This window comes from Equus caballus, chromosome 16 (assembly GCF_041296265.1).
Source record: "Equus caballus isolate H_3958 breed thoroughbred chromosome 16, TB-T2T, whole genome shotgun sequence".
In the NCBI taxonomy this organism is placed as follows: Eukaryota; Metazoa; Chordata; class Mammalia; order Perissodactyla; family Equidae; genus Equus; species Equus caballus.
The window spans coordinates 34595325-34619526 of record NC_091699.1 but is presented as its reverse complement, the minus strand read 5'-3'; the positions used below and the strand labels follow the sequence as shown (position 1 = coordinate 34619526).

Genomic DNA, 24202 nt, shown 5'->3' with positions numbered 1-24202 from the left:
CTTGAAATGGTTTTCTATATCTTTATTTAATAATCTTCTCATAATGAATCTGTTTTATAGAAATTGAGACGGAATTTGCACAGATAAAATCAAGAAATAAACCAAAAAGAAAAAACAGACAGGAAGCCACAAGCCTCGCCCCCTGAAACTAATCCTGCCCCTCCACGACCTCTCTCTCCACTATAGCCACGCCTCTTTGGGGCTTACACTTTTAGCTTCTCCCGGCTCTCACTGCGGGACTCCCTGCTCCGGGATCCCAGCCAAGGGTCATTTGCTCGCGAGAGTTCCTCCATCTAGCCGAATAACAAGGCGGGGGCCGGAAACGGTGGCAGAGAAGACTCGCGAGACTTGGTTCGATCGCCTCCTCTCCGGCCCCGCCCCTCTTTCCTGGCGCTCCTTGGGGGTCCAGCGTCCCAGATTGCACGTGTAGTTGTTGTGGTTCGCCCTCACTTGGCCACGGAAGTGCGCGCGCCACAGGACCCGCCTCCAAGATGGCGGCCCCCAGTGCGTGGGGCCGTGATCCTGCTCTGCTCAGCCTCGAATTATAGCCCTGACGCGGTCTCCTGGGCCATGGACCAGCCTGGCTTCACGACCTCGCTGGTGGTGAGTGCGGGCCGGTAGGGTGGGAGCTCGGAGTGCCGGAGTCCGGCGCTGGGGCTCCTGGGAATTTCTCTGCACGAGCACTTTCTTCCGGTTTTGCGTCCTGGGCTGTCCTCCGGTCACCGGTTACCAGGTCTGGGAGGAAGCGCGTGGCTCCTGGGCGGCCGCCGGGCATCTTGTCAAGACCATGTGTTTCCTACCCTGGACACCAGAAAGAGATGGGGGACTGGAGGAGGGATACTTACTGTCTTCCGCACGACGATTTATATGTATATATGTAGCCACATTCTGGAGAACTTGGGAATTAAAGAAATGTATGTAGCAAAACAAACGCTTACTCAGATCACTCAGAGCCTTCTTGTCCAAAACTGTAGTTCTCTTTTTGCTGTATCTTTTTTAGTCTCAGAAAATGACATCCATTCGTTTCATTTGGTATATAATGAATCTGCTTATTTTGCTTCCAACCATTCTTCTAGGCTTTGGGTATATTGATGAGCACAAATACCTGCGCTGTGGAGCCAGTAAGACAGTAGTGCTTAGTTCCTTAGAAAACTACGAGAATCAACACATTTTAACATCAAAAAGCAAGAACAGGAAAAAATCCTTTGATAAATATTTTGAAGCCTCCCTTATGGCAGGTGTAGTGGGGGATACTAGGTACAGCAGTGAACAAGACAGACATTGGCTGCCTAGGTTTTCATTGTGGGAAAGTAGCACAGGCACACAATAAACAAAAAACGTTTAAAAAGCTTCTTAGGAGAAATGGGAGCCCAGAGAAATTTCTTCATTTAATTATCAACTGTTTGTCGTTGCAGGTGTTGGAGATAACATGGTGAACAAGATAGACCTGCCCACATGGGTCAGGTGGAGACAGAGTAGTAAAACGACTGTTGTGTTAAATGATTTGAGGGCTAGTTTCAGAGTGTTTTGTAAAGATGTGGAAGGGGCCCCTTAGCCATACTTTTAGGATGATGGTTTTAAATCTCGATTTGTTGAGATTTATATGAGTTAGGTTTTAGAGATGCAAAGAAATAAGTTTCCACTTTCAAGGATTTTTCCTGTCTAGCTGATGAAACAGGCGGAGTAGTTTTGACAGTTAACATTGCTATGCCAGGACCTGGGGTAAGCTCTTTACATGCATCATCTCATTTAATTCTGACGAACAATTGATGACTTATCTTACTTTTCCAAATGAGGGAACTGAGAGACTGAGAGGTTAGGTAACGTGTCTAAAGTCACGCAGGTGAGATCCATTTCATGTGTGTTAAGTGTGGGAGCTTAGATGCCAACCCAGGCAGTGTAATATGGGATCCCATGACCTTAGCTGCTCCTTGATAGTGTCTCTGAAGTCAGCAACAGCGGCAGTTGCTAAAAACAGGTGAGTGCCAGAGTTAACACAAAAACAGTAGTTTTAAAATTTATTCAAAATTTATTCAAGTATGGTACATATGCAGAAAGGTATACTTTTTTTTTTTTTTACAATGTAGTTTCAGAGGCTAAAATGAGGATCAATGGGTACAAGTTTGAAGGAAGTTAGATTTCATTCCAGTTACAGACAAATCATCTTACTAATTCAGCACAGTTTATCTGCCATGTATTCTGTCCACCAGCTACTGTGATAGCCCTTGGAGAAACAGTGGTGAGCAAACCAAAGCCATTTGATAAGTCTTGTGAAAGAAATGAACTGAGGTGGGATAGAGAGAGAATAATGTTGGAGAACCTGCTTTAGATGGAATGACCCCAGAAGGCCCTGAGGAGGTGACATTTAAGCTAAGACCTAAAAGATAGGAAGGGGCAAGACATTTTGTTGAGCAGAGGGGAAAGTTCAGAGGGAGCAGCAAGTGAGAAAACCCCAGGTGGAAAGAGTTTAGAATGTTAAAGTGGTGGCTGAGGCCTCATGGGTTAGGGTAGTGTGGTAGTGGATGATATTGGAGAGAGAGAGTGGGCCAGCTGAGGGGAGTCTTTGTGGGCCACGGAAAGGAATTTGGATGTTATTTGAAGCATAATGGAAGCCATTGAAGGTTTTATGATCAAAGTAGTCCAGAAGTGGAGCGGCCATTTTTTAAGGTTGGGAATATCTTTGAGGTGGACTGAGTACTCTTGAGGGAGTTCTCATTTGCTCACTACTGTGTTACCAGTGCCTGACACTTTGTAGGTACTCAACACTGCCTGTTGAATGAGTGAATAAAAGGTAGGCCTCGATGTTTGCTCAAGTCTTGAAAGTCATAGTCTCAGGATTAAATGAGATGATGTCAGATATGCAGTCCAGAGTGTGGCTTGTAGCAGATATTTAAATGTTCCCTTCCTAAAGCTTCATGAGGGGGATTGAAAGGCTGTAGAGCTGAAGAAGGGGAGAGCCTCTGGAATGCTAGCTTTCGTTTGGAGCACACAGCAGGTTATTCAGAAAAAGACCTTCAAAGAGTATATTGATTGGTGCATGCTTTTAGGAAAGCAGTTTGAAACTAAGAATTAGCAACCTGAAGATAAGCCACTTAAAGATGAAACAAAAGAGGCATGGTTAGGTAAACGATGGTAGATGCATTTCACGGACTATTCAGGGGCCATTAGCAATAGTGCTTTTGAAGAGTATGTGCTTTAATAACATGGAAAATGATTGAGATAAAGAAAAAATGCAACACTGTACATATGTACATCTGTTCATGCCTAATTAAAACTACATAAAAATGCTATTCCATTCATTTAAGAAAAGCTATATTGAAATTCTCCAAGATAATATGAAATAATTTTGATAGTAACATTACTTTTTCATTTTTTTAATACAAAAAAGTACTTTAGATTTTTAAAAATAGCCCACCCTTTATCACATGTCTTTTCCTTCCTACCTGACTCCTCTTTCCCCTTTAGTAAGTATTTAATTATTTCATTGACCTTGTATTTCATCTATTTATCTGGCTTGTTACTTACATGAAACCAAAAACTTCCCTTCTGCAGTTAGTTTTAACCAGTCATTTTTTGTTTTTGAGGAAGATTAGCCCTGAGCTAACTGCTGCCAATCCTCCTCTTTTTGCTGAGGAAGACTGGCCCTGAGCTAACATCCGTGCTCATCCTGCTCTACTTTATATGTGGGAAGCTTACCACAGCATGGCGTGGCAAGTGGTGCCATGTCCGCACCTGTGATCCAAACCGGCAAACCTCGGGCTGCTGAAGCGGAACATGCACACTTAACTGCTGCACCACCGGGCCAGCCCCTTAACCAGTCTTAAGTTACGAAACTGCTGGCCCTCCAGGACCACTTCAACTGACCCCATCTCTTATCAACAGAGTGATTAAGAATTGCCTTTTAGGGGGCTGGCCCAGAGCCATAGCAGTTAAGTTTCCATGCCCCAGGGTTGGCTGGTTTGGACCCTGGGCACAGACCTATGCACCGCTTATCAAGCCATGCTGAGGCAGGTGTCCTGCATATAAAATAGAGGAAGATGGGCACAGATGTTAGCTCAGGGCCAATCTTCCTCAGCAAAAAGAGGAGGAGTGGTGGCAGATGTTAGCTCAGGACTAATCTTTTTCTTCTTCAAAAAAGAATTGCCTTTTAGGAAATCTGCAAAGTCACATAGCCAGGGAATGCACAAAAGAAGAAATCTTGAAATGACCTCAGAACCAAAGATCCTCCTTCCCACGGAACCCAAGGACTGGGATACAACTGAAACTTGAAAGTCAGACTCTTATCAGAAACGATTGGTCCCTCATTCAGGAAGATCCGGTGTTAAAATTACTTCCCCACCTCATAAAAAATGTTTAGAACCTCATCGTAAATGTTTAGAACCCTGCCATAAATGTTTAAAACCTTACCATAAATGCTTGAGGCCTGCCAATCAAAACTGGTTCTACCAGTGTTTCTTTGTGCCAGCCTGTTTTCCTTAACCTCTTAAGTTTTGCCCCAAATCCTGAATCAGGGAGACAGATCTGAGGGCACCTGCCCCCTGTTCTCGTTGCAGATCCATCTTGCAGAATAAAGCTGATCTCTTTCCCAAAGGCTGATGCCATAATTAATTGCTTGTTTATGCACATCAGGCAAGTGAACCACAATTTTGTGCAGTAATCGTGACAGGTGAAAGAACTTTAGAAGTGTGGGTGCTATGCAGTGTAAATTACAGGCAGTCCTGGCTTTGCCTGGTAGCATGGAACTGTAAAAATGAATGTGCAAGCGGAAATCATGCACAGTGGTCTAGTAATTGATGAGAAAAATTATGATTATTTCATGGCCCTTAAAATTCTTGTTAAAATGTTAAAAATTCTCTAACGTCAGTTGTAAATGTATAGGGAATTGAAAAAAATAGTAAAACTAATATTTAGTACATTGTAATTTAAAACGTTAGGACATTAAGAATTGTTTTCTTTGTAAAAAAATGTGTCAAAAGTAGTTTGACCGGTACTACTTCTAGTTGTTTAACTTATGACACAGAACAACCATCTTTTTTATGCCTTGGCAAACTTGCCTTCTAAATTTGGATCAGCTCCATTTTATCCTGTGTGCTTTCAAAGTTGTGAAGTATCTCTGAGAGTTCCATTAATGTGCAGACTTTTGCTGGCGTAACTTCCGTTTTATCCTCCCTGTTACAATCACTTTCCTCATTTATGTTGTTAAGTTTGCCTTCACGAATTTCCTCTGGCTGCCTGTTAAGTCTCTCGAAGACAGCAGTGTCAATCTTCCCGTAGCCAGCTGTTTCTTCTCTAACTGCATTTATGTTTGATTTGAATTTCACTTTCAGTATTACCACTTTTCGTTTATTTGCTGCCTTTTCATCTTTAGTGGCCAATTCCCTCTTTCAGTTATCCCTTTTTGTACAGTGTCACTGTGGTAAGTGAGATTTGAACCAGGGCGTTGGAGGACTCGGGTTACTCGTGATGGCTGAAATTCATGCATGTCGGTACCATTTTTTTTCTTTCCCCTTAGGGAGGGGGTTCTGAAGAAGCTTTTTCATAATGCTCAGGTTGTGTCTTCTCACTGGCCCTGCCCTTCTCCTGAGAACCACTGGCAGAAGGGGACTTGAGGGGAGTGGGGTGGGTTATGCTGCCCAGGCTTTTTAGGTGGGATGAGGAAAAGAAGATAAGAATGAAATATTGGACATACTTTTAAGGGAAGTTTTCAATGTTCTTTGTTCCATTTCTTTCTTTTTGAAAGGTTGCCTCATTGTCTTCAATCTAGAGTAAAGGGAAGTTAGTGTCTAACAATGAAGCATTATCTCCAAATCTGTAAGGAATTGGGAATTGTGCTTCATGTTCTTAAGGTTGCTTTTTGTGACTTGTTTTTTTTGGCATTTAAGTTAGAGCGAGCAGGTCTTCCTTTTTTGCTTGTTTTTGTGTTGAGCAGGCAGTCTCCTAGACACAAGTATATTCTCAATCTTTTTTTTTTAAAGAGGCGTGGTTTTTATTTTATTTTCACTTATTTTATTTATTTAGAGGAAAATTAGCCCTGAGCTAACATCTGCTGCCAATCCTCCTGTTTTTGCTGAGGAAGACTGGCCCTGAGCTAACATCCATGCCCATCTTCCTCTACTTTATATGTGGGACGCCTGCCACAGCATGGCTTGCCAAGTGGTGCCATGTCCGCACCTGGAATCCCAACCAGGAAATCCTGGGCCGCCTGAACAGAATGTGCGCACTTAACCGTTGCGCCACTCGGCTGCAATTTTGATCAGTCAGTGGAGCGTGCAGGGCACCGTTGGAGATCACCAGCCATCTAGGACCACAGTTGGGAACCATTGCTGTGTTGGAGGCATTTCTTCTGCATCTCAAGTACCAGGAGATGGGCATACCTTTCCTTTCTCATTTTTCTTTCAGTATAAGAGAGAGTACTGGAAAAGTTTTAGTATTTGATAATGTAGTTGTAAATGACTTGTTAGTGTGCTTTTGTTACCACTTTCAAACCAAATGCTATGTGTTCAAGTCAAATATAAATTTTTTTAAAAAGATTTTATTTTTTTCCCTTTTTCTCCCCAGAGCCCCCCGGTACATAGTTGTATATTCTTCGTTGTGGGTCCTTCTAGTTGTGGCATGTGGGACGCTGCCTCAGTGTGGTTTGATGACCAGTGCCATGTCCGTGCCCAGGATTTGAACCAACGAAACACTGGGCCACCTGCAGCAGAGCGAGCGAACTTAACCACTCGGCCACAGGGCCAGCCCCAAGTCAAATATAAATTTTAAATATTAAATTTTTTAAGATACAGACAGAATTTAAGTAATGTTAATGAAATGCCAGATAGAGGAAAGATAAAAGTTGCACCCACAGTTTTTCCACCTTCACAAATTAAGTATCTTTTACCTGTTAAACCAGACATGTTTGCTGGAGTAAGGCTTGATGATTTTGTGAGTTTTGTTCTGTTTCTTTGAATTTTGTTTAGTTTTTAGCTTAGGATTTTCAGTGTAAGCTACCATAAGTCTTGAAAGTAATCATTTGCCTGATAGCCCTTTGATAAATGATTGTAAATGAAGCAAACTTCTCAGGCTAAAGAATAAAAGAATTTGGTAGAATTCCTCCTAATTCAACTGATGTTGGCTTGTATATTTTGTGCATAACTATGTACAAAACAATATTGATGTAAAATTATAAGCATTACTTAGAGTTTTAAATTGGAAATATGTTGCTGTGTTGCTAAATATACAAGATTCTTATTCTTCTTCCTGTTCTCTGTTAACTGGTTTTTTTTTTCAGTCTCATGAATTTAAACGATGTTTGAATTATAGAAGTTTGAAATCCACAGAAGCAATTAGTAACTTTTGATTCATGTTTTACTAGATAAGTAGATGGAATCTGGTCGTTTTATTCTCAGAAGATAAGAATTCTGATGAAAGAAGGGGTTGAGAATCAATGCATGCAAAGTAGCCAAATAGATTAAAAGAGTAATTAACTTATTGATTAAAATTTAGCAGTAGATAGCAAGCATCTCTCTGAACGCTCTCCTAAGATTAAAGAGAAAATTAGAATGAAGTGCAGCGTGTTTTTAAAGAATGCAGTCATATCAGACATTCTCACCAGGATTTTAGTTCTCCTTGTGTTTTGAGAAAATGAAGAGGCAGGCAAAATATTTTATTTACGTACTGAATTCTATAAAATCCTTTAAAAATAAGTGAGAAGAATGTGGAAAAGCATTGACTTTTTTTTCCTTTTACTTTCCTATATTACTTATGAGCTTTTCCCCAAGACTTAGAAAAGGCCACCTTAGTATCCAGAAAGAAACCCCACATTGTGTTTTATTTGTTTACGGCATCTTGTGATTCTCTACCGCACATCTCTGTGTTTCTTTGGTGACATCTTTGTAAGTGGTTTGCAGAGTACACCTTCATGGTCTTTGAGGTTCTGTCATGTCTTTCAGGCTGATCGTGTAAGATTCCTGCTTATGGCAGTGTACCTTTCTAGTGTAAACTAATTTTTAATAATTTACCTACGCTAGTTAATTATTGGGTTTCTCATCAGAGTAATTTATTTTCCCAGTGAACTCTTGCGCTGGTTTTATGGTGAGTGGTGTGTCGAGCAGACAGTAATGGCTGGGTACTACCCTTTGTACCACCTGAGCATTTTGTACCCCCAAAGGATAGAAACAACTGATCAGTTTGAACTTTGCCTGTGTGTTTGAATAACGTTGGTTCTTCTTCTGTGTCATGGAATATATAGTTTTTAATGTATATTTTTACCTTTTGAATAGGTAATATATTCACATGACTCAAAATTCAAATGTTAGGACAAGTGAACAATTCAGTTTACAAATTGCTGTGTGGGAACCACAGTGAGAGTCTTTGTCACTCTCTTTGTAGCTCTTTCATCATCTTACGGTAAACGGGTTTTGATTCATGTCTTTAAATGATGCCTTTAGGCCTTGCATATTGACTTTTCTTGGACAATGTCTTTGAGTTCATATTTTTCTGAATTTCTCTTTGCTTTGACTTAGGTGTAATCAGCCTTAAAATATTCCACATATGCTCCACTGTAATCGTGAAGTGCAAACTTAGTTTTTAAAGTGCAGTTTCTCCAAAGCAACGTGATAACTCTTGGGGTGTGCCAAGTTTTGGCCAGGTTGTAATGTCCTCTAGGAATTTAACTCTTTTTTTTGCCCCTGTTTATTCACTTAATTTAAAAATTATCAAGGAATTTTCAAATATATACAAAGTGGAAAGAATACGATAGGAACCCTTAGATGTGTGACTCTTAAAATACAGATCTAGATTCACAAGGATCGTTACCTGTTCCAAAATGTAAGTCTCCAAAAAAATATTCTTACTGCAGATTCACTACTCATCAGTTGAAAATATAAAAATATGACATTTGGTCTGATATGGAAAGATCACCAATTTATCATTAAGTGGAAAAAATAAGCTGCAGCACAATGCATATTGTCTGCACCTTTTATTTTTTCAAAAAAGGAGAATAAAATACATGTTTGTATTTGCTTGTCTATGTTTAAAGCCACTTTGGAAGGATTCAGTAAGAAACCAGTAAAAGTGCTTGTCTGAGTTATTAGGAGCTGGGAAGGAGATTTGGAATTCTTTACCTTTCTTTGTTTGTTTGTTTACCTTTTTGACCATGTGAAGGTATTAAAAGTGAATTTAAAATTTATATAAAATTAATTCGTTAGAAAATTCATTTTAAAAGGGAAAATTATTAAAAAATTTACAACTTGAAAATGTAGGGCAATAATGGTTGTTTCCCCCTGAAATTCTCTAGGTTTAGGTAGAAGGTCCTTTGACTCTGCTAAATAGTCTGTGGACTGATAGTATAAGAAATATGCTTTAAAGACTACCTTCTTCTTATTCCTGTTCCCAAATGCCAGAGAGCTTATTTTACTGTAACCTTATTTTCCTTTTTCTCCTATTTTTGTCTTTTTTTTTTTTTAAAGGCTGGTGGGTTAGCAGGTGTCTCTGTTGACTTGATATTATTTCCTCTGGATACCATTAAAACCCGGCTGCAGAGTCCCCAAGGATTTAATAAGGCTGGTGGTTTTCGTGGAATATATGCTGGCGTTCCTTCTGCTGCTATTGGATCCTTTCCTAATGGTAAAAATTATATTGATATTCTCACTGCTATAAAGCCAAGATAATGAGATTTATTTTCAGAGTGGTATTGGTGTTACCCCATATAGAATTCCTTATGTGCTGTGGCTTATTTTCTGAATTTGCTTTCTATTTGTTAACCCATTACTTTTGAATCAGCTAGTGCTATAGATCCCATTCCACTGTATTTGTAATAGAAAAAGTATGAGCAATCTTTTAAAAATGGTTTTTGGTATTAAAATTCCCAGTTAGAATCCTTAAAGTATTATTCTGCCATTGATTGTGACACCTTTGAATGGTGGTTCTCAACCTTGCCTGCATGTTGAAATCTCTTGGGAAGCTTTAAAAAATACTAATGCCTGTGTCATCACAAGAAGTGGTGGTCTGGGCTTTGCCTGGGTATCAGGGGATTTCGTAGCTTCCCAGGTGATTCCATTGTGAAGCTGAGTTTAACAACTGTATCCTTGGAGATTCTTTGGGAGCAGATGAACCTGAGAGTCATCAAACATTTCTGTATTAACTAAATTGCTTTTAGGTGATGCAACTGATTCCCACTCACCTCCTCCTGGATAACCTCCTTCCAGTGTCTTGCTTTTGTTTTGAGTTTGATGTCTCATTATGTGATTTATGGCCCTCTTATTCTTTAATCAATATAATGTGTTTTATTTTATCCACTTGTTGGTATACTTTTTTCGGATACTTATCTCATTTTAATTATTTACTGATGCTTTGAGTGGCACTCAAAAGCAAACCAAGCAAACAAAAAACCACCACTACCATCACCACCAAAAACAACACCAATATCACCACCATGAACATCACCACCACACCACCAACAATGCCAACACCAATATCACCACCACCACCACCAAGAACACCACCACCAACACTACCACCACCACCACAATGACAACACCACCACCAGCAACACCAACGCCACCAACATAAACCGCCAGCACCAATACCACCACCACTACCAACAACAACAATGACAACAATTCCATCACCACCACCACCACCAACAGCAATAACACTACCACCACCACTACCACCGTGACATCAACACTACCACCAGCAACACCCCCACTAGCAACACCAATAACACTACCACCCCCACCCCCACCGCTCTAGGAGATTTTTAAGTTCTGTGGTTTTTTCTTTTTTCTCAGGGTATTTCCTGAGAAATTCATGTTACCTTGACACTTAAATGTCCGTCTGTGTCCATCTGTGAGCACAGCATTCACATAAAGATTTGTAGTGCAAAGAGAAAAAATAGTGTTTTCATCTTTCTGTTTCTCTATCTCCTCTTCCCACTCCTCCAGCAGTCCTTAGAATAGTAAACTGTTTTGAGGTTATCCTTGAATGTTTGTTTGTCTTAATACTTTCAGTAATTGATTATAGCAAGTTATTATTGAGCACCCACTCCATGCCAAGTATAGCTCTATATGTGCGAGAGGGGCAGTGGTTCCTAAATTTGACCACATTGCAATCATCTGATTACCTGAAGTGAATAAATGAGTACTATTGCCTGTATCCCACTTCCAGAGATTGTGATTTCATTGGAGTGAAGTGTGGCATGGGCATTGGAGGGTTAAAAAAAAATCCGCAGGTGATTTTAATGGGCAGACAAATTTGGGAACCTCTAAATCAGGGAATTGCAAAGGAATACGTTACTAGGTCCCTATCTTTTGGTCATCAGTTTTTAGGGTGTCTCTCTCATTGTTCTAAAGATCTTTTTCCCTTACTTGTTGTATTTAAGAGTTATTGTTGGTAGATGTAGTGTTACTGATGGTCTATACGGTACATGGTGCCACATTAAGCTCACAGGACTGTTTTAGGTTCTTGCCAGCAGGAGTTTGCTTACAGAATGTGGTTTCGAGCCTTGTGTGTGCGGGAAAGTGGTGTTCTTCTTGCCCTGCTTTTCTTTTTGCCATCCCCAGAACATCAGTGAATATCAGATGCTGGATAAAAAGTGCCAGGGTTTCAGAAATGGCCTTTTGGTTTATCTGCACGTTTTTGGTGAATTGAAATTTTCTGTGTGGCACTTTATTTTTCTTTAGCTACTGGTTAAGGTTCTAGTCTGAGTACCGTACACCAGTGTAACCTCGGTGGCTGAAACTTTTTTGAGAATGTATTCTGCAGGGGTGAGGAGTTGGGGGTGGAGGGGACTGAAGGTCGAAAGAAGAGACAAAAAGACTAGTATTCAGGATCTATTTAGAAGGGAATGTAGCGAAACCATAGTGTGTGTGTGTGTTTGTTTTAAACAGCTGGAAAAGACTGTAGGTATCAGATTGCCCAACCCCCCTTCTTTGTTATAACTTGCCCCGAGACTCACTTAGAACCTTACTGTGCCATCATTTCCAGTTAGCGGGGGCTTTATTGGATGTCACTCAGGAGAGTGTTGCGACTTACATTTCCAAAGGGCTTTGTCTATCACAAAAGTAGCAATAAAGTCTGACCTGGTTGCGGTGGTTAACCATGCAAACCTAGAAACTTTTAGCACTCTGTTCTCCCTTCTCCCAGGAGGTCGGGGTGGGAAGATGGAATGTGTAGCAGGCAGAACTTATAGCTGAATGCAGCTGGAGATTTAGTGTACAGTTAGTGAGTGGGCCAAAGCAAGAAAAGCCTAATTAAGAACCACAAGTGGAAACAGGGACCTATGTTAACTTTTAAAATGGCTTACGTTGGTCATGACTCATCTGGGAACAATATGCCTCCTCATTTGGCCTGGTGTTTGTTAGCTGCTGAGGAGGGTTTACGAGCTTGTTGACTTTAACTAGGGAGAACTGATTTTCACTATCAAACTCTTTTCTTGAGTGTTTCAGACTTGACTGTGATGTGTTCAAGTGTCCTTCAAAAGGTGAATTTGCCATTCATTTATCTTTCATGCTTTATCTTTTATGTAAGTGATAAACATATTTTGATTAACAGTACATGGAAAGTCTTAAAGCCCTCTTGTGCAGCTAAGATTAGTTCATGGTCATAGGGGTAGGCTTTTAGAGATTTTGACTTCCAGTCTTAATTAAATAGTTGATAGTTTCTTTGATGGAAAGGTGAGTTGATGTAGTAAAAAGTAGCCATGGTTATTTTGAGTAATCAGCAATACAACATTATGAAATAGACATTTTATTCAGTTAAAAAATATATTTGCAATTTTAACTTGTTCATGGATTAGTGTGGCTGATTGTTTTATGTAAAGATATTTTAGATCACAGAAATTCATATCCTTTTCTAGAACGCTTACCAGAAAATGTTAAGTGACTTGTCAGTACAAAATGGTAAATGCTGGGTTTGCTGTTAGGCTCCCTCAGAGCAAGGATCATGTCTTCTCCACTTTTGTTAAGTCCAAGGTTGGGCATATAACATGGTCTTAGTAAATTCTGCAAGAGCAAGGGAAGAAGAGAATACATGTTTAACTATTATCTTTGTTATCTCATAATTTAATAGTTGGAGTCTTTTTTTTGTGAAACATATTTCTTAAGAGTTTGAATATATATTTAAACTTTGTGAAAGACTGGCTTGTTTTAAATTTCAGCTGCTGCCTTTTTTATCACCTATGAATATGTGAAATGGTTTTTGCACACTGATTCATCTTCATATTTGATGCCTGTAAAGCATATGTTGGCTGCCTCTGTTGGAGAAGTGGTAAGTAACAAGTTATGTATATAAAATACTTCAGAAGTGCAAATCATGTATCTTCCATACAGATATTACTTTATTTCACTTTTAAACAGATAATTCTTTTTTAAATTATGGAAGTCATAAAGCCCAATAAATGTAAGTGGATTAAACATAATAGGTGAGTCTAGACAGTATGAGAGAAAAATCCAGCTATGTGCTAAACAAGAGACATTCCTAAAACATAATTATACAGAAAGAATAAAATTAAAGAGATGGAAGAAAATATCCATGCAAATTGTGATGGCTTTGTGCTGTGTCAACATAGTTGAGCTGGAACTCCAATTCCTAGAACTCCCTTTCCAGGATGGTTCCAGGTTAGGCTGGCTACAAGAGAAATTTGCACAAGATTTGTAAGCTGGAAGTGAAGCAGCAGTTGTGTTTATGCTCGGAAGGTTGATGTAGGGTCAGGCACTGTTGCAGTTCATTCTCCTCATCACTGATCTGTTGGCTTCAGGCAGCAGCCAGGTCTGTAGCTCCTCCAGCTCCCACTGCTCTTCTTTTTCAGCTTCTCTAAGTTCTCAGATGTGTAGGCTCTGTGGCGAAGGGTGCCAGTTTATACTGCAGGTCACCCACATCATTAAGATTGGTGAGAGATAGATGTGAGTTCCAGTTTGTCCTTAACTCTTTCCCATTTCACATCCATCTTTCCTTGCTGTCTGCCTGCCGTCTGATTTCTATCCCAGCACTAGATGGAGAAGTGACACTTCTACATAAACTGCTTAACCAGCTCCCACAATTACTGTTCATATCCCTGTAATAACTCCTTTTTTGTTTGTTTTTAGGATGATTAGCCCTGAGCTAACTGCTGCCAATCCTCCTCTTCTGCTGAGGAAGACTGGCCCTGAGCTAACATCCGTGCCCATCTTCCTCTACTTTATATGTGGGACGCCTACCACAGCATGGCTTTTGCCAAGTGGTGTCATGTCTGCACCCGGGATCCGAACTGGCAAACCCCAGGCTGCTAAAGCGGAATGTGCAAACTTAATTGCTGTGCCTCTGGGCCGGCCCCTATAATAACTCCTTATTCTTATCATTCTTAGGGGTTCTACTTCTCTGGTCAACCCTAACTGATACAGAAATATTAACTGAAAGAGAGCTGATAGAGTAATGTTAGTATCAAACAAAAAAGACTTGAATCAAAAAACAGAGACCATTGTTTAATGATGTAAGTAACAGTTCTCCTGGTAGATGTAATAAATCTGAACCTGGACTAAATAGCATGGTCTCAAAATATAAACCAAAAAAATTGCCAGGATTAGAAGGAGAAATGAATTAAACTATAATCTTCATTGGAGATAATTCACATCTCTCTGTCAAAGTCTTAAGACAGACAGGCATAAACTTGTTAAGACCATAGAAGACTTGAATATCACAATGGCAGCATTGGTCTAATGGATATGCACAGAGCTCTGCACCTAACCATTAAAGATTGTTCTTTTTTCAAAGTGTACTTGGAAATGCTTATGACCCAAAAGTCTACAAAGCAACTTTCAACAAATAGTGTCTAGCCAAGTCATATAGATGATTTGGTGTCTGATTATAATGAAGTAAATTTAGAAAGCAATGACAAAAAGATAGGCATACCATCCCTACCATGTGTTTAAAAGATTCTCTCTCTCTCTCGTAAATAATTCATGAGCCAAAAATGAAGTCATAATTAAGTGATAAAATATTTGTAATAAAAAATAACACAGGGTTTTTTCCCCCCCAAACTAACACAGAGAAGAGTATACCAATAAAGTAGTATTCCCCTACTCTCCTCACTGACTCACCTTTTCCCCAGCCACTCCTGCCTAATACTAAAGGACAGTCTCTATTAAAATTATTTTTATGGGGGGGTGGCCCCGTGGCCGAGTGGTTGGGTTTGCACGCTCCGCCGCAGGCGGCCCAGTGTTTCGTTGGTTCAAGTCCTGGGCGTGGACATGGCACTGCTCATCAAGCCACACTGAGGCGGCGTCCCACATGCCACAGCTGGAGGGACCCACAACAAAGACTATACAGCTGTGTACTGGGGGGCTTTGGGGAGAAAAAGGAAAAAAATAAAATCTTTAAAAAAAAAACCAAAAACCTAGGAAAAAAAAATTATTTTTATGGGGCTAGCCCAGTGGCACAGCGGTTAAGTGCACACATTCCACTTTGGCGGCCCGGGGTTCTCTGGTTCAGATCCCGGGTGTGGACATGGCAGTGCTTGACAAGCCATGCTGTGGTAGGCGTCCCACATATAAAGTAGAGGAAGAAGGAAGATGGGCACGGATGTTAGCTCAGGGCCAGTCTTCCTCAGCAAAAAGAGGAAGATTGGCAGCAGATGTTAGCTCAGGGCTAATTTTCCTCAAAAAAAAAAATTATTCTTGTGTATCCATCCAGAAATTGTCTATTCTTTACTATTGTTATTTTCAAATCATATGATGTGGTATGTATGCAGTCTCAATCAGCCCAGAACCTTGTTATGGGCAGGGTACATTAACAGGAATGGACAACAAAGGAAGAGAAGGGTCTCAGTTTATGAGCTTTTTATCATTTTATCAAGTAATATATATTTTTTCTGTTTAGAAAAGTAGTGGTATATATTTATGTTAGGAAATGTGAAAAGTGAATCAGCCTGTATAAGATTTATATAAAAAACAATAATATATTGTGGTTTTGTTTTCTATGCACTATTTTCCTTTAGAAAATTTAGGTGAGAATCTACAAACTGTTTTGTAATCTAATTTTTCACTTGAGAATATAGTGAATGGGAGTGATGAGAGGAGAGAAATCCTGAAAGAAAAGTAGGAGTAAAAATAATTTTAAGAAAACAATTAAAAAAAATTAACAGCTGTACTGAGAAGTAATTAATATACCATATAATTCACCCATTTAAAGCGTACAGTTCAATGGTTTTTAGTATATTCACCGAGTTGTGCAACCAGCACCACAGTCAATTTTAGAACATTGTCCTCACCCCACAAAGAAACCTGGTACCCATTAGCAGTCACTCCCTATTTCCCCCATCTGTCCCCTGCTAGGCAACCACTAATCTACTTTTTGTCTCTATAGATTTGCCTATTCTGGACATTTCTTATAAATGAAATCCTTCAATATGTAGACTTTTGTGACTGGCTTCTTTTACTTAGCATAATATTTTCAAGGTTTCGTCCGTGTTGTAGCTTATTATCACAACTTCATTCCTTTTTTTTTTTTTCTTTTCCTTTTTCTCCCAAAGCCCCCCGGTACATAGTTGTGTATTTTTAGTTGTGGATCCTTCTAGTTGTGGCATGTGGGACACCGCCTCAGCATGGCTTGACGAGCAGTGCCATGTCTGCGCCCAGGATTTGAACCAGCGAAATCCTGGGCCGCCAAATCAGAGCGCGCGAACTTAACCACTTGGCTACGGGGCTGGCCCCAGAACTTCATTCCTTTTAATTGCCAAAAAACATTCTCTTTATGCTTTTCTCAGTTGATGGACATTTGGATTGCAGTCACGTTTTGGCTGTTATGCATAATGCTGCCATGAGCATTTATGTACAAGTTTTTGTGTTGACGTATGTTTTCAGTTCTTGTGGAACTGTACCTAGAAGTGGAATTATTGGGCATATGCTAACTTTATATTTAACCCTTTGAGGAACTGGCCAGACTGTTTTCTAAAGTGGCTGCACCATTTTATATTCTACCAGCAATGTATAAGGGTTCCAATTTCTGCATTTCCTTGCCACCACTTGGTATTATTGCTAACAAACAGATGTTCAGTGGCATCGTACTGTGATTTTGATTTTCATTTCCCTGATACCTAATGATTTTGAGCATCTTTTCATATGCTAATCGGTTATTTGCATATCTTTCAAGAAATATCTGTTCAGATCCTTTGTTCATTCTTTAATTGGGTTGTCTTTTTGTTACTGAGTTGTAGGAGTTCTTAACATATTCTAGATACAAGTCTCTTACTGGACATATGATTTACAAAACTTTTCTCCATTCTGTACGTTATCTTTTCACTTTCTTAATGGCTTCCTTTGAAGCACAAGTTTTTAATTTTGATGATATCCAATTTATATGTTTTATCTTACATTGCTTGTGTTTTGGTGTCATATCTAAGAAACCATTGCCTAATCCGAGATCATGAATATTTATACCTATGTTTTCGTCCAAGAATTTTACAGTTTTAACTCTTAAATTCGGGTCTTTGATCCATTTTGAGTTAATTTTTGTATCTGGTATGAGGTAGTGGTCTAACTTCATTCTTTGCATGTGAATATCCAGTTGACCCAGCACCATTTGTTGAAAAGACTGCCATTTGTCCATTGAATGGCCTTGGCACCCTTGTCAAAAACTAGTTGACCGTAAACGTGAAGGTTTATTTGTGGACTCTCAATTCTATTCTATTGATCTATATGTCTATCCTTATGCTAGTACCGCCCAGTCTTGATTACTGCAGCTTTGTAGTACATTCTGAAATCAGAAGTAGGAGTCTTCCAGCTTTGGTCTTCTCTATCAAGATTGTTTTGCCTATTCTGGGTTTGCATTTCCATGTGAATTTTAGAATTAGCTTCTTAATTTCTGCAAAAAAGACAACTGAGATTTTGATAAGGATTGCATTGAATCTGCAAATTAATTTGGAGGATATTCCTGTCTTAACAATAGTAAATTTTCCATTCCATAAACATGGGCTGTCTTTCCATTTATTTAGGTCTTTAATTTATTTCAAGAATGTTTTGTTGTTTAAGTCTAAGTTTTGCCCTTCTTTTGTTAAATTTATTCCTAAGTAATTTATTCTTTTTGATGCTATCATAAATGGACATTTTTTTCTTAATTTCATTTTCCGTTAGCTTGTTGCTATTGTATAGAAATAAGTTAATTTTTGTATATTAATCTTGTATTCTGCAACTTTCCTGAACTTCTTCATTAAAGTTGTTTAGTGGACTTCTTAGGATTTTCTAAATACAGATCATATCATCTGCCGATAGAGATAGTCGTACTTCTTTCTTTCCAATCTGTGTGTCTTTTCTTGCTTAATTGTCCTGGCTAAAACCTCTAGTATAAAGTTGAATAGGAATGGCAAGAGGAGACATCCTTATCTTGTTTCTGATCTTAGGGAGAAAGTATTTAGTGTTGCACCACTGAAGTATGATGTTAGCTGTGAGCTTTTCATAGATGCCCCTTTTCAAGTTGAAGAAGTTGCCTTCTATTCCTAGTTTGTTGAGTGAATTTTTTTTTTATCATGAAGGTGTGAATTTTGTCAGTGCTTTTTGTTCATCTATTGAGGTAATCACATGGTTTTGTTCTTTATTTTACTGATATGGTGTATTACATTAACTGATTTTCAAATGTTAAATCACTCTTGCATCCCTGGGATGTATCTCACTTGATCATGGTGTATAATGCTATTCTGTTGAGGACTTTTGCTTCTTTATTTATAAAGGATACTGGTCTGTAGTTATCTTTTCTTGTGTTTTTTGCTGGTTTTGATATCAAGATAAAACTGGCCTCATAGAATGAGTTGGGAAGTATTTAAGATAATTTCTTTAAAAATTATTTTAAAGAAATGCAGTCAAACTAATTACATCATTTTGATTGATCAAAACATGTCAGGTTATAATATGTCTGGAAAACCCAGGAGAAAGGGAATTATGGAGGAAGTAGTTTCAGTTATAAAGAAAAGCAAGTATCTCCCTGTTCTTGTGACAGTTGAGTTGTTGGGGTTATGATGTTTGATTTGGAAAAAAGATGACCTCTAGTTCTCTTTGGTATTTTTGCATTTTTAAAATTTGTTTATTGATATATCTAGGATATATAAGACTTTATCCTTTCCCATTACTGTAAGATGAATTTCTTGATCTAAAAAATATGTTGTGTGGTTCCTTAAAGAGAATGTTGAAAGAAATTAGCCTGAGAGACATTAAATTCACTGAAGTATTTTTTATAAAACTTCCTTTGACATTGGTTTAAAAATGGTTTTGCAGAGCCCAAGTTAATTCTGGATTTAAAAAAAAATTGCCTTCACAATTTATGGAATTATAAAAGTAATGGGACTAACAATATATTGATTTTTGAGTAGAAAGAACATAAAGCAATACTTCCTTTTATGAGCCATAGAACCATTTAGGAATATAGTGAAACCTATGGCCGTCTCTCCAGTAGAGTGAACGTGTGGACATTTTGCATATAATTTCTGGGGGTTTTTATTCCTTCCATCCATGGATTTTCATTCCCCTCCACTTTTACCCGAAGTAAGAACTTCAGTGCTTGAATCCTATCTGAAAATTAGCTTAAACTGCAATTTAGAAGTACTTTATACTTAATTAAAAAAAATCTTTTAACTTATTAGCCTAGGTTTAGATTGTTTTTCATGATTCTGTTCTGACGTTATAACCTCGTTAAGTGCAGTTATTTTTGAGTATGTGTACTAAAGAATAACAAATTGTATGTGAGAGTTTCAGTGTCTCTCAGGTTGTGAAAAATTCTCTCCTTATAACAGCTGTTGCCTCTCTGTTTTAGAATTGCAGGTTGCTTTGATTAAGTTTAAATATATTCTCATAATTCAATATTTGGTTTACATTTTCTAGTATGTTGCTGAAAACAAGCAGCAGAAAGAACTTGGCCACTTATTTCATTCCACATAGGGCTGTCTTGCCAGCAAACTAGTTTGCCATGTGAAAGACAAGCTTTCTTCAATTTATAAACTTTCCGTAGCTTAGACTTACCAAGAATATATAAGGTCATATGGTAAGGCAAATGGTAGCTGTTAGATTACTCATGTTAATGATATATCTTTTTATTTGTGGAAAATACTGTATGTTCTAATACTTTAATATCTGCAACTGACATTTTAAAAGTATTGGAACCTTTTTAATATAATATTCTTTGTGTGAACTGTTGGGCATAGGAGGTGGTGTAGGTAGACTTTAGTTAGGAAACAAGTATCTATAAGACTGGAAATATACAATTCTAGGATGTTATCTTTATTGCATCTCTTAGGATTTCCATGGTCCCTTAGTCTATAAGGCCTAATGTCAGATGCCTTTTTATAGTTTCTGTGATGCCTGGAGAACTTTATGAGGAGAACTGATCAGCAGCAGGTACAAAGATTGACTTCACAGGCGAAAGAGCTCTTGTTGACTTTTAATTGATTTTAAATTCAGTTAGAGTTTAATATGCTGAAAAAATGGTCACGTTTACGAAGTTTGTGAAAATGTTGGTTCTGATGCTTCAGTTATCTTTGAACTTTCTTAAAAAACTTCCTAAAGCCATTCAATATCCGTTTTCTCAGTAAATGCTTAAGAATTGTACATACCACTGCCTGATTTAGTAACTCGTTTTAGTTTCATAGAGCATAAACTTTTGGTTTCAGATTCCTACAGCGAAGTTGCTAAAAGTAAGAGAAAGAAAGAAAGGTGACTTTAGGAGAAGCGAATTTTCGTAGATAACAAAAAGGAATAGAAAACAAAAACGTTTATATCTGTCAATGGTTAGAAAGGTGTGGAGTGCTAGAGAAAATAAGCTATAGTTTAGTGTAGTCATTGTTCTGTAACACATTTGCTTTGACATGAGATTATATTGCAGATTCCTTAGAAACAATATTGAATGTGTCCACAATTACTTTATTGTAGCAACTATAAGTGTGTGAAAGAAACCTAGAAACAAAAGAACACTGCCATAATAACCATTCCCTGTAGCAGCAGCTTGATTGAAACTTAATGATGAATCAATAAAACTATAATTACAACCTTCTACCTTATGTTTGTAATTTGGAATACAGTAAAATCGATCAAATAAGATTTAATATGTAATAACAGTAAGAAGAGTCCCATTTGTGCCATTTTTATTAGGAAGTTTGCTGTACCAAATCTCTAAATCCCTACCTCAATTATTTTACAGCTCAGTTTTCATCAGACACAGAAAAAGCCCTGTGAGAAGCAGACTCTGTAATTAGATCAGAAGGTTTGGGGCAGGTTTGCAGGTTTACTTTAACACAACAGATGCTAGCAGTGATTTCTTTTTTCAAGGATTTAAGATGAGACTTTTCCTGGGTCTTCTCCATCTTTTGTCCTTAGTTCATGTTGTTTTCAGAAATGAAAGAATATTGATATTTCTTTGCAGCCAAAAGCAGCCACTGTGAATTTAATGTTTGCATGGGTGACGTGTGTGGATATCCTCACACACATAGATGCTAGTGGGTTATCTTTTTCAGTCCCATTCTAACTTGGGATTGAGAAAGTTTGGAAATACATTATATCGTGTTTTGTAAATGCTCTTCTGACAGCTTCTAACAGTACTTGTGCACACAACAGTGTGGCCCAGGGAGCAGCTACGGTAGAATCAATTGCCTGGGCAGCTGGTTACAAATGAAGATTTTTGGAGATGGTGCCGGGGGCCCTGCATTTTAAACACGATTCCTAGATGGTTCTGGTGCTCAGTGATATTTAAGCACTACTGATTTAGCGTTATCAAGATTTTTGATTTGTACCCCAGTAGTAAATATTTTTACTGAATTGACTCAGCAGTCCCATCCATAAGAATGTTTTAGTAGGTGCAGAACACGAGGAGTGCTACTCGCTGATCAAAGGTGTGACTCCTTTTGTCTTCCTCAGAATTACATACTTTTGGACTTACTAAAAAATCCTAGTTTAATAAACTGGTTAGTTTTGAGGGTGGCAGCATACTCAGACATGTAGATTTGTATTTTGAAGTTAGAGTGAGCATTCCCATCAGCTCTGACGTTTTCTTGAAGGCTCATGCCGTTGAAGAGCCTTGAAAGCGAAGGCAACTTATACTACAGTTCAGCTCCTCTAGCAACTACGGAGGTCAGTGGACCAACTTTGTACTGCAGCCCCCTGCAGTATGTTAAATAGCATATGGCTGGAGCACGAAAATTTTATTAGGCTTCGCCACTGAATTGGCTACTTGGAGGATTAGATGCATTGATGCTGTCAGGAGTGTTTATCAGCTACAAAGCACGATGCACATGTTACTTATCATTGTGTTTTCCCTAGTGGGGATTTGAGTTATTTTTGATTATGCTGTTACTATCATGTTTTAAAATGTATTTATAGTGTTTTTCATGGGCTTTACTGGCCTTTTCTAAGAAGAACCGCTGAGCGAGATAATAGAAGGGTTGACAACTTTTGATATTAGTTTACCTTTTGAAGTAATCATGATAGATTTTGAAATATCCATAAATTAGTACAGATTAAGTCTCATTTGCGTTGTGGGAGTATTTCGCTAGACTCTCATGCAGTTGTATAGTCGGGTCATGGAAGGTAGGCTGAGTAGCCAGTAAGATGGCTGCCCCTGAAGTGCAGTGTAGTTATTAAGTCAGAAGGAAGCTCACTCTAATGCTGCAGGGGAAATGGCTTGTCTATGTAGAGAGATACATGAAGGCAGAAGTATCCAGATACTGCTAGGAAATTTGTTGTACGATTAGAAGCTGAAACCAAACTGTCAGATACCTAATAACGTGCAGATGAGTGCTTTTCTTTGTGATACATCTAAGCAGATGCCTGTGCTAGGGGGGCCTTCTGCCCTGTTCTCCTGTTTATTTTTCAGTGTGCCTGGGAACCTTTTTTCACTTCAGGATGTTAAGTACGCAAGGAAGAGAGACTTTTTAATTTCTTCTTAGGAATTCTAAACTATAAGAATTACACAAAAAATTATCTCCAGAATATAAAAAATAACCTGCTTTCCATTGCCTTTCTTTAGAGTTTTTCCTATCTATGTCCTTTCCTCACTGGGACTTCTTTGATTCCTTGTATATGGGCTGCTTTTGTTAAGCTCTTAGTTTCCTCTACCACTTTTGTTGTCTTTAACTGGCAGTGTGGATTTAGATCTGAAAACCTTAATATGTTGTAGGCATTGAGGATAAAATGACAAGACCAGATACTGCCTTTAGGAGGCTCGCAGTCTAGACGTGGAGATGGCCCTGTTAGTGTGTATGTACACTAAAGTGTTACAGGTATTTTAAGAAAAGTCAGTACAGGTGCAGTGAGAGCCTGAAGTTAAGGAATGGGCAGTGTTGTCTGCACTGGAGCGGATGGATGCGTTTTGACTCGGGAAAGGCTTCGTAGAATAACTAATCTTTGAGCTGCGTTTTAGAAGATGATTGATTGTTAGGTGGGTGGGTGCAAGGAGGGCTTTTGAACTTATGAAAAGCCGTTGTTAGACACTTTCAGCTTCCCAATGGAGCACAAGTGTGACTGGGTCATCATGGAATGAAGCGGGGTTGGGTGTGCTAGAGAGCCCTGCCTGCTGTGGTGAGGGGTTTGGCTATTTTCCTTTGAAGGGCTGAGCAGAAGAGCAACGTTGGTTGGTATTTTAAGAGCTACCCCGCTGGCAGCTGAGTGGAGGTAGATGTGGTGTGTGAATGGAGGGGAGGAGACTGTTAGAGAAATCCCAAGGAGAGAGAGATGATTAGAGCCTCGATTAAGGCAGGGGCAAGGCGATGCAGAGGGAGAAGGTGAGTTCAAGAGAATCGGTGTAGAGATGGTAGTTCTTTTAAAAGCCCTTCCAGCAACATTCCTTCAGTGTATGTTTCATCGTGGATGCCTTTGTCACTATGTTGTGTCTCTGTGTGTTGTGCACATGCTTAAACTCTCCAACAGAGTCCACTGAGCAAAGTTCAGTAAGCGCACCCCAGCTTGCTGGCCGTCCTCACCCTCGAGCCTGAGCTAATGCCCAGAAAGGGCAAGAGGAGAGAGAGACAGGGTCAGGGCTTGGCAAGACCCATGTGTGGTGATGATCCAGCATGTAGTTATTCATTTAAAGTACAAACATGAACGCAGGCAGAGATTTTTTGAGGAGGCTTTTGTAAAGGAACAGCTTACCCCACTGTCCTTCCACTTGATGACTTCCTTCTCGAACACACTTCAGATGGTTTTCTCTTTTAGGGACTTTTTTTCTTTCCCTAATGTCGTATGCAGCATGCATTCAGCTGGTATTGATTCCTGAG

General features: G+C 38.9%; 1 protein-coding gene across 3 annotated transcripts in view; it reads left to right on the top strand.

The window, feature by feature from the left end:
- The first annotated feature begins 235 nt into the window (after window positions 1–235).
- SLC25A26 (solute carrier family 25 member 26) overlaps window positions 236–24202 on the top strand; it is a 149157-nt gene continuing 125190 nt past the window's right edge. The window contains exons 1-3 of one of the 3 annotated variants that reach the window (XM_001916278.5): window positions 236–603; window positions 9450–9606; window positions 13139–13248. In XM_001916278.5, coding sequence (XP_001916313.3) covers window positions 571–603; window positions 9450–9606; window positions 13139–13248 — 300 coding nt within the window. In that variant the 5' untranslated portion in view covers window positions 236–570. Of the gene's footprint in view, window positions 604–727; window positions 915–9449; window positions 9607–13138; window positions 13249–24202 lie in introns of those variants that run through there. The other 2 variants (XM_023620113.2, XM_023620114.2) reach the window with 2 other exon arrangements.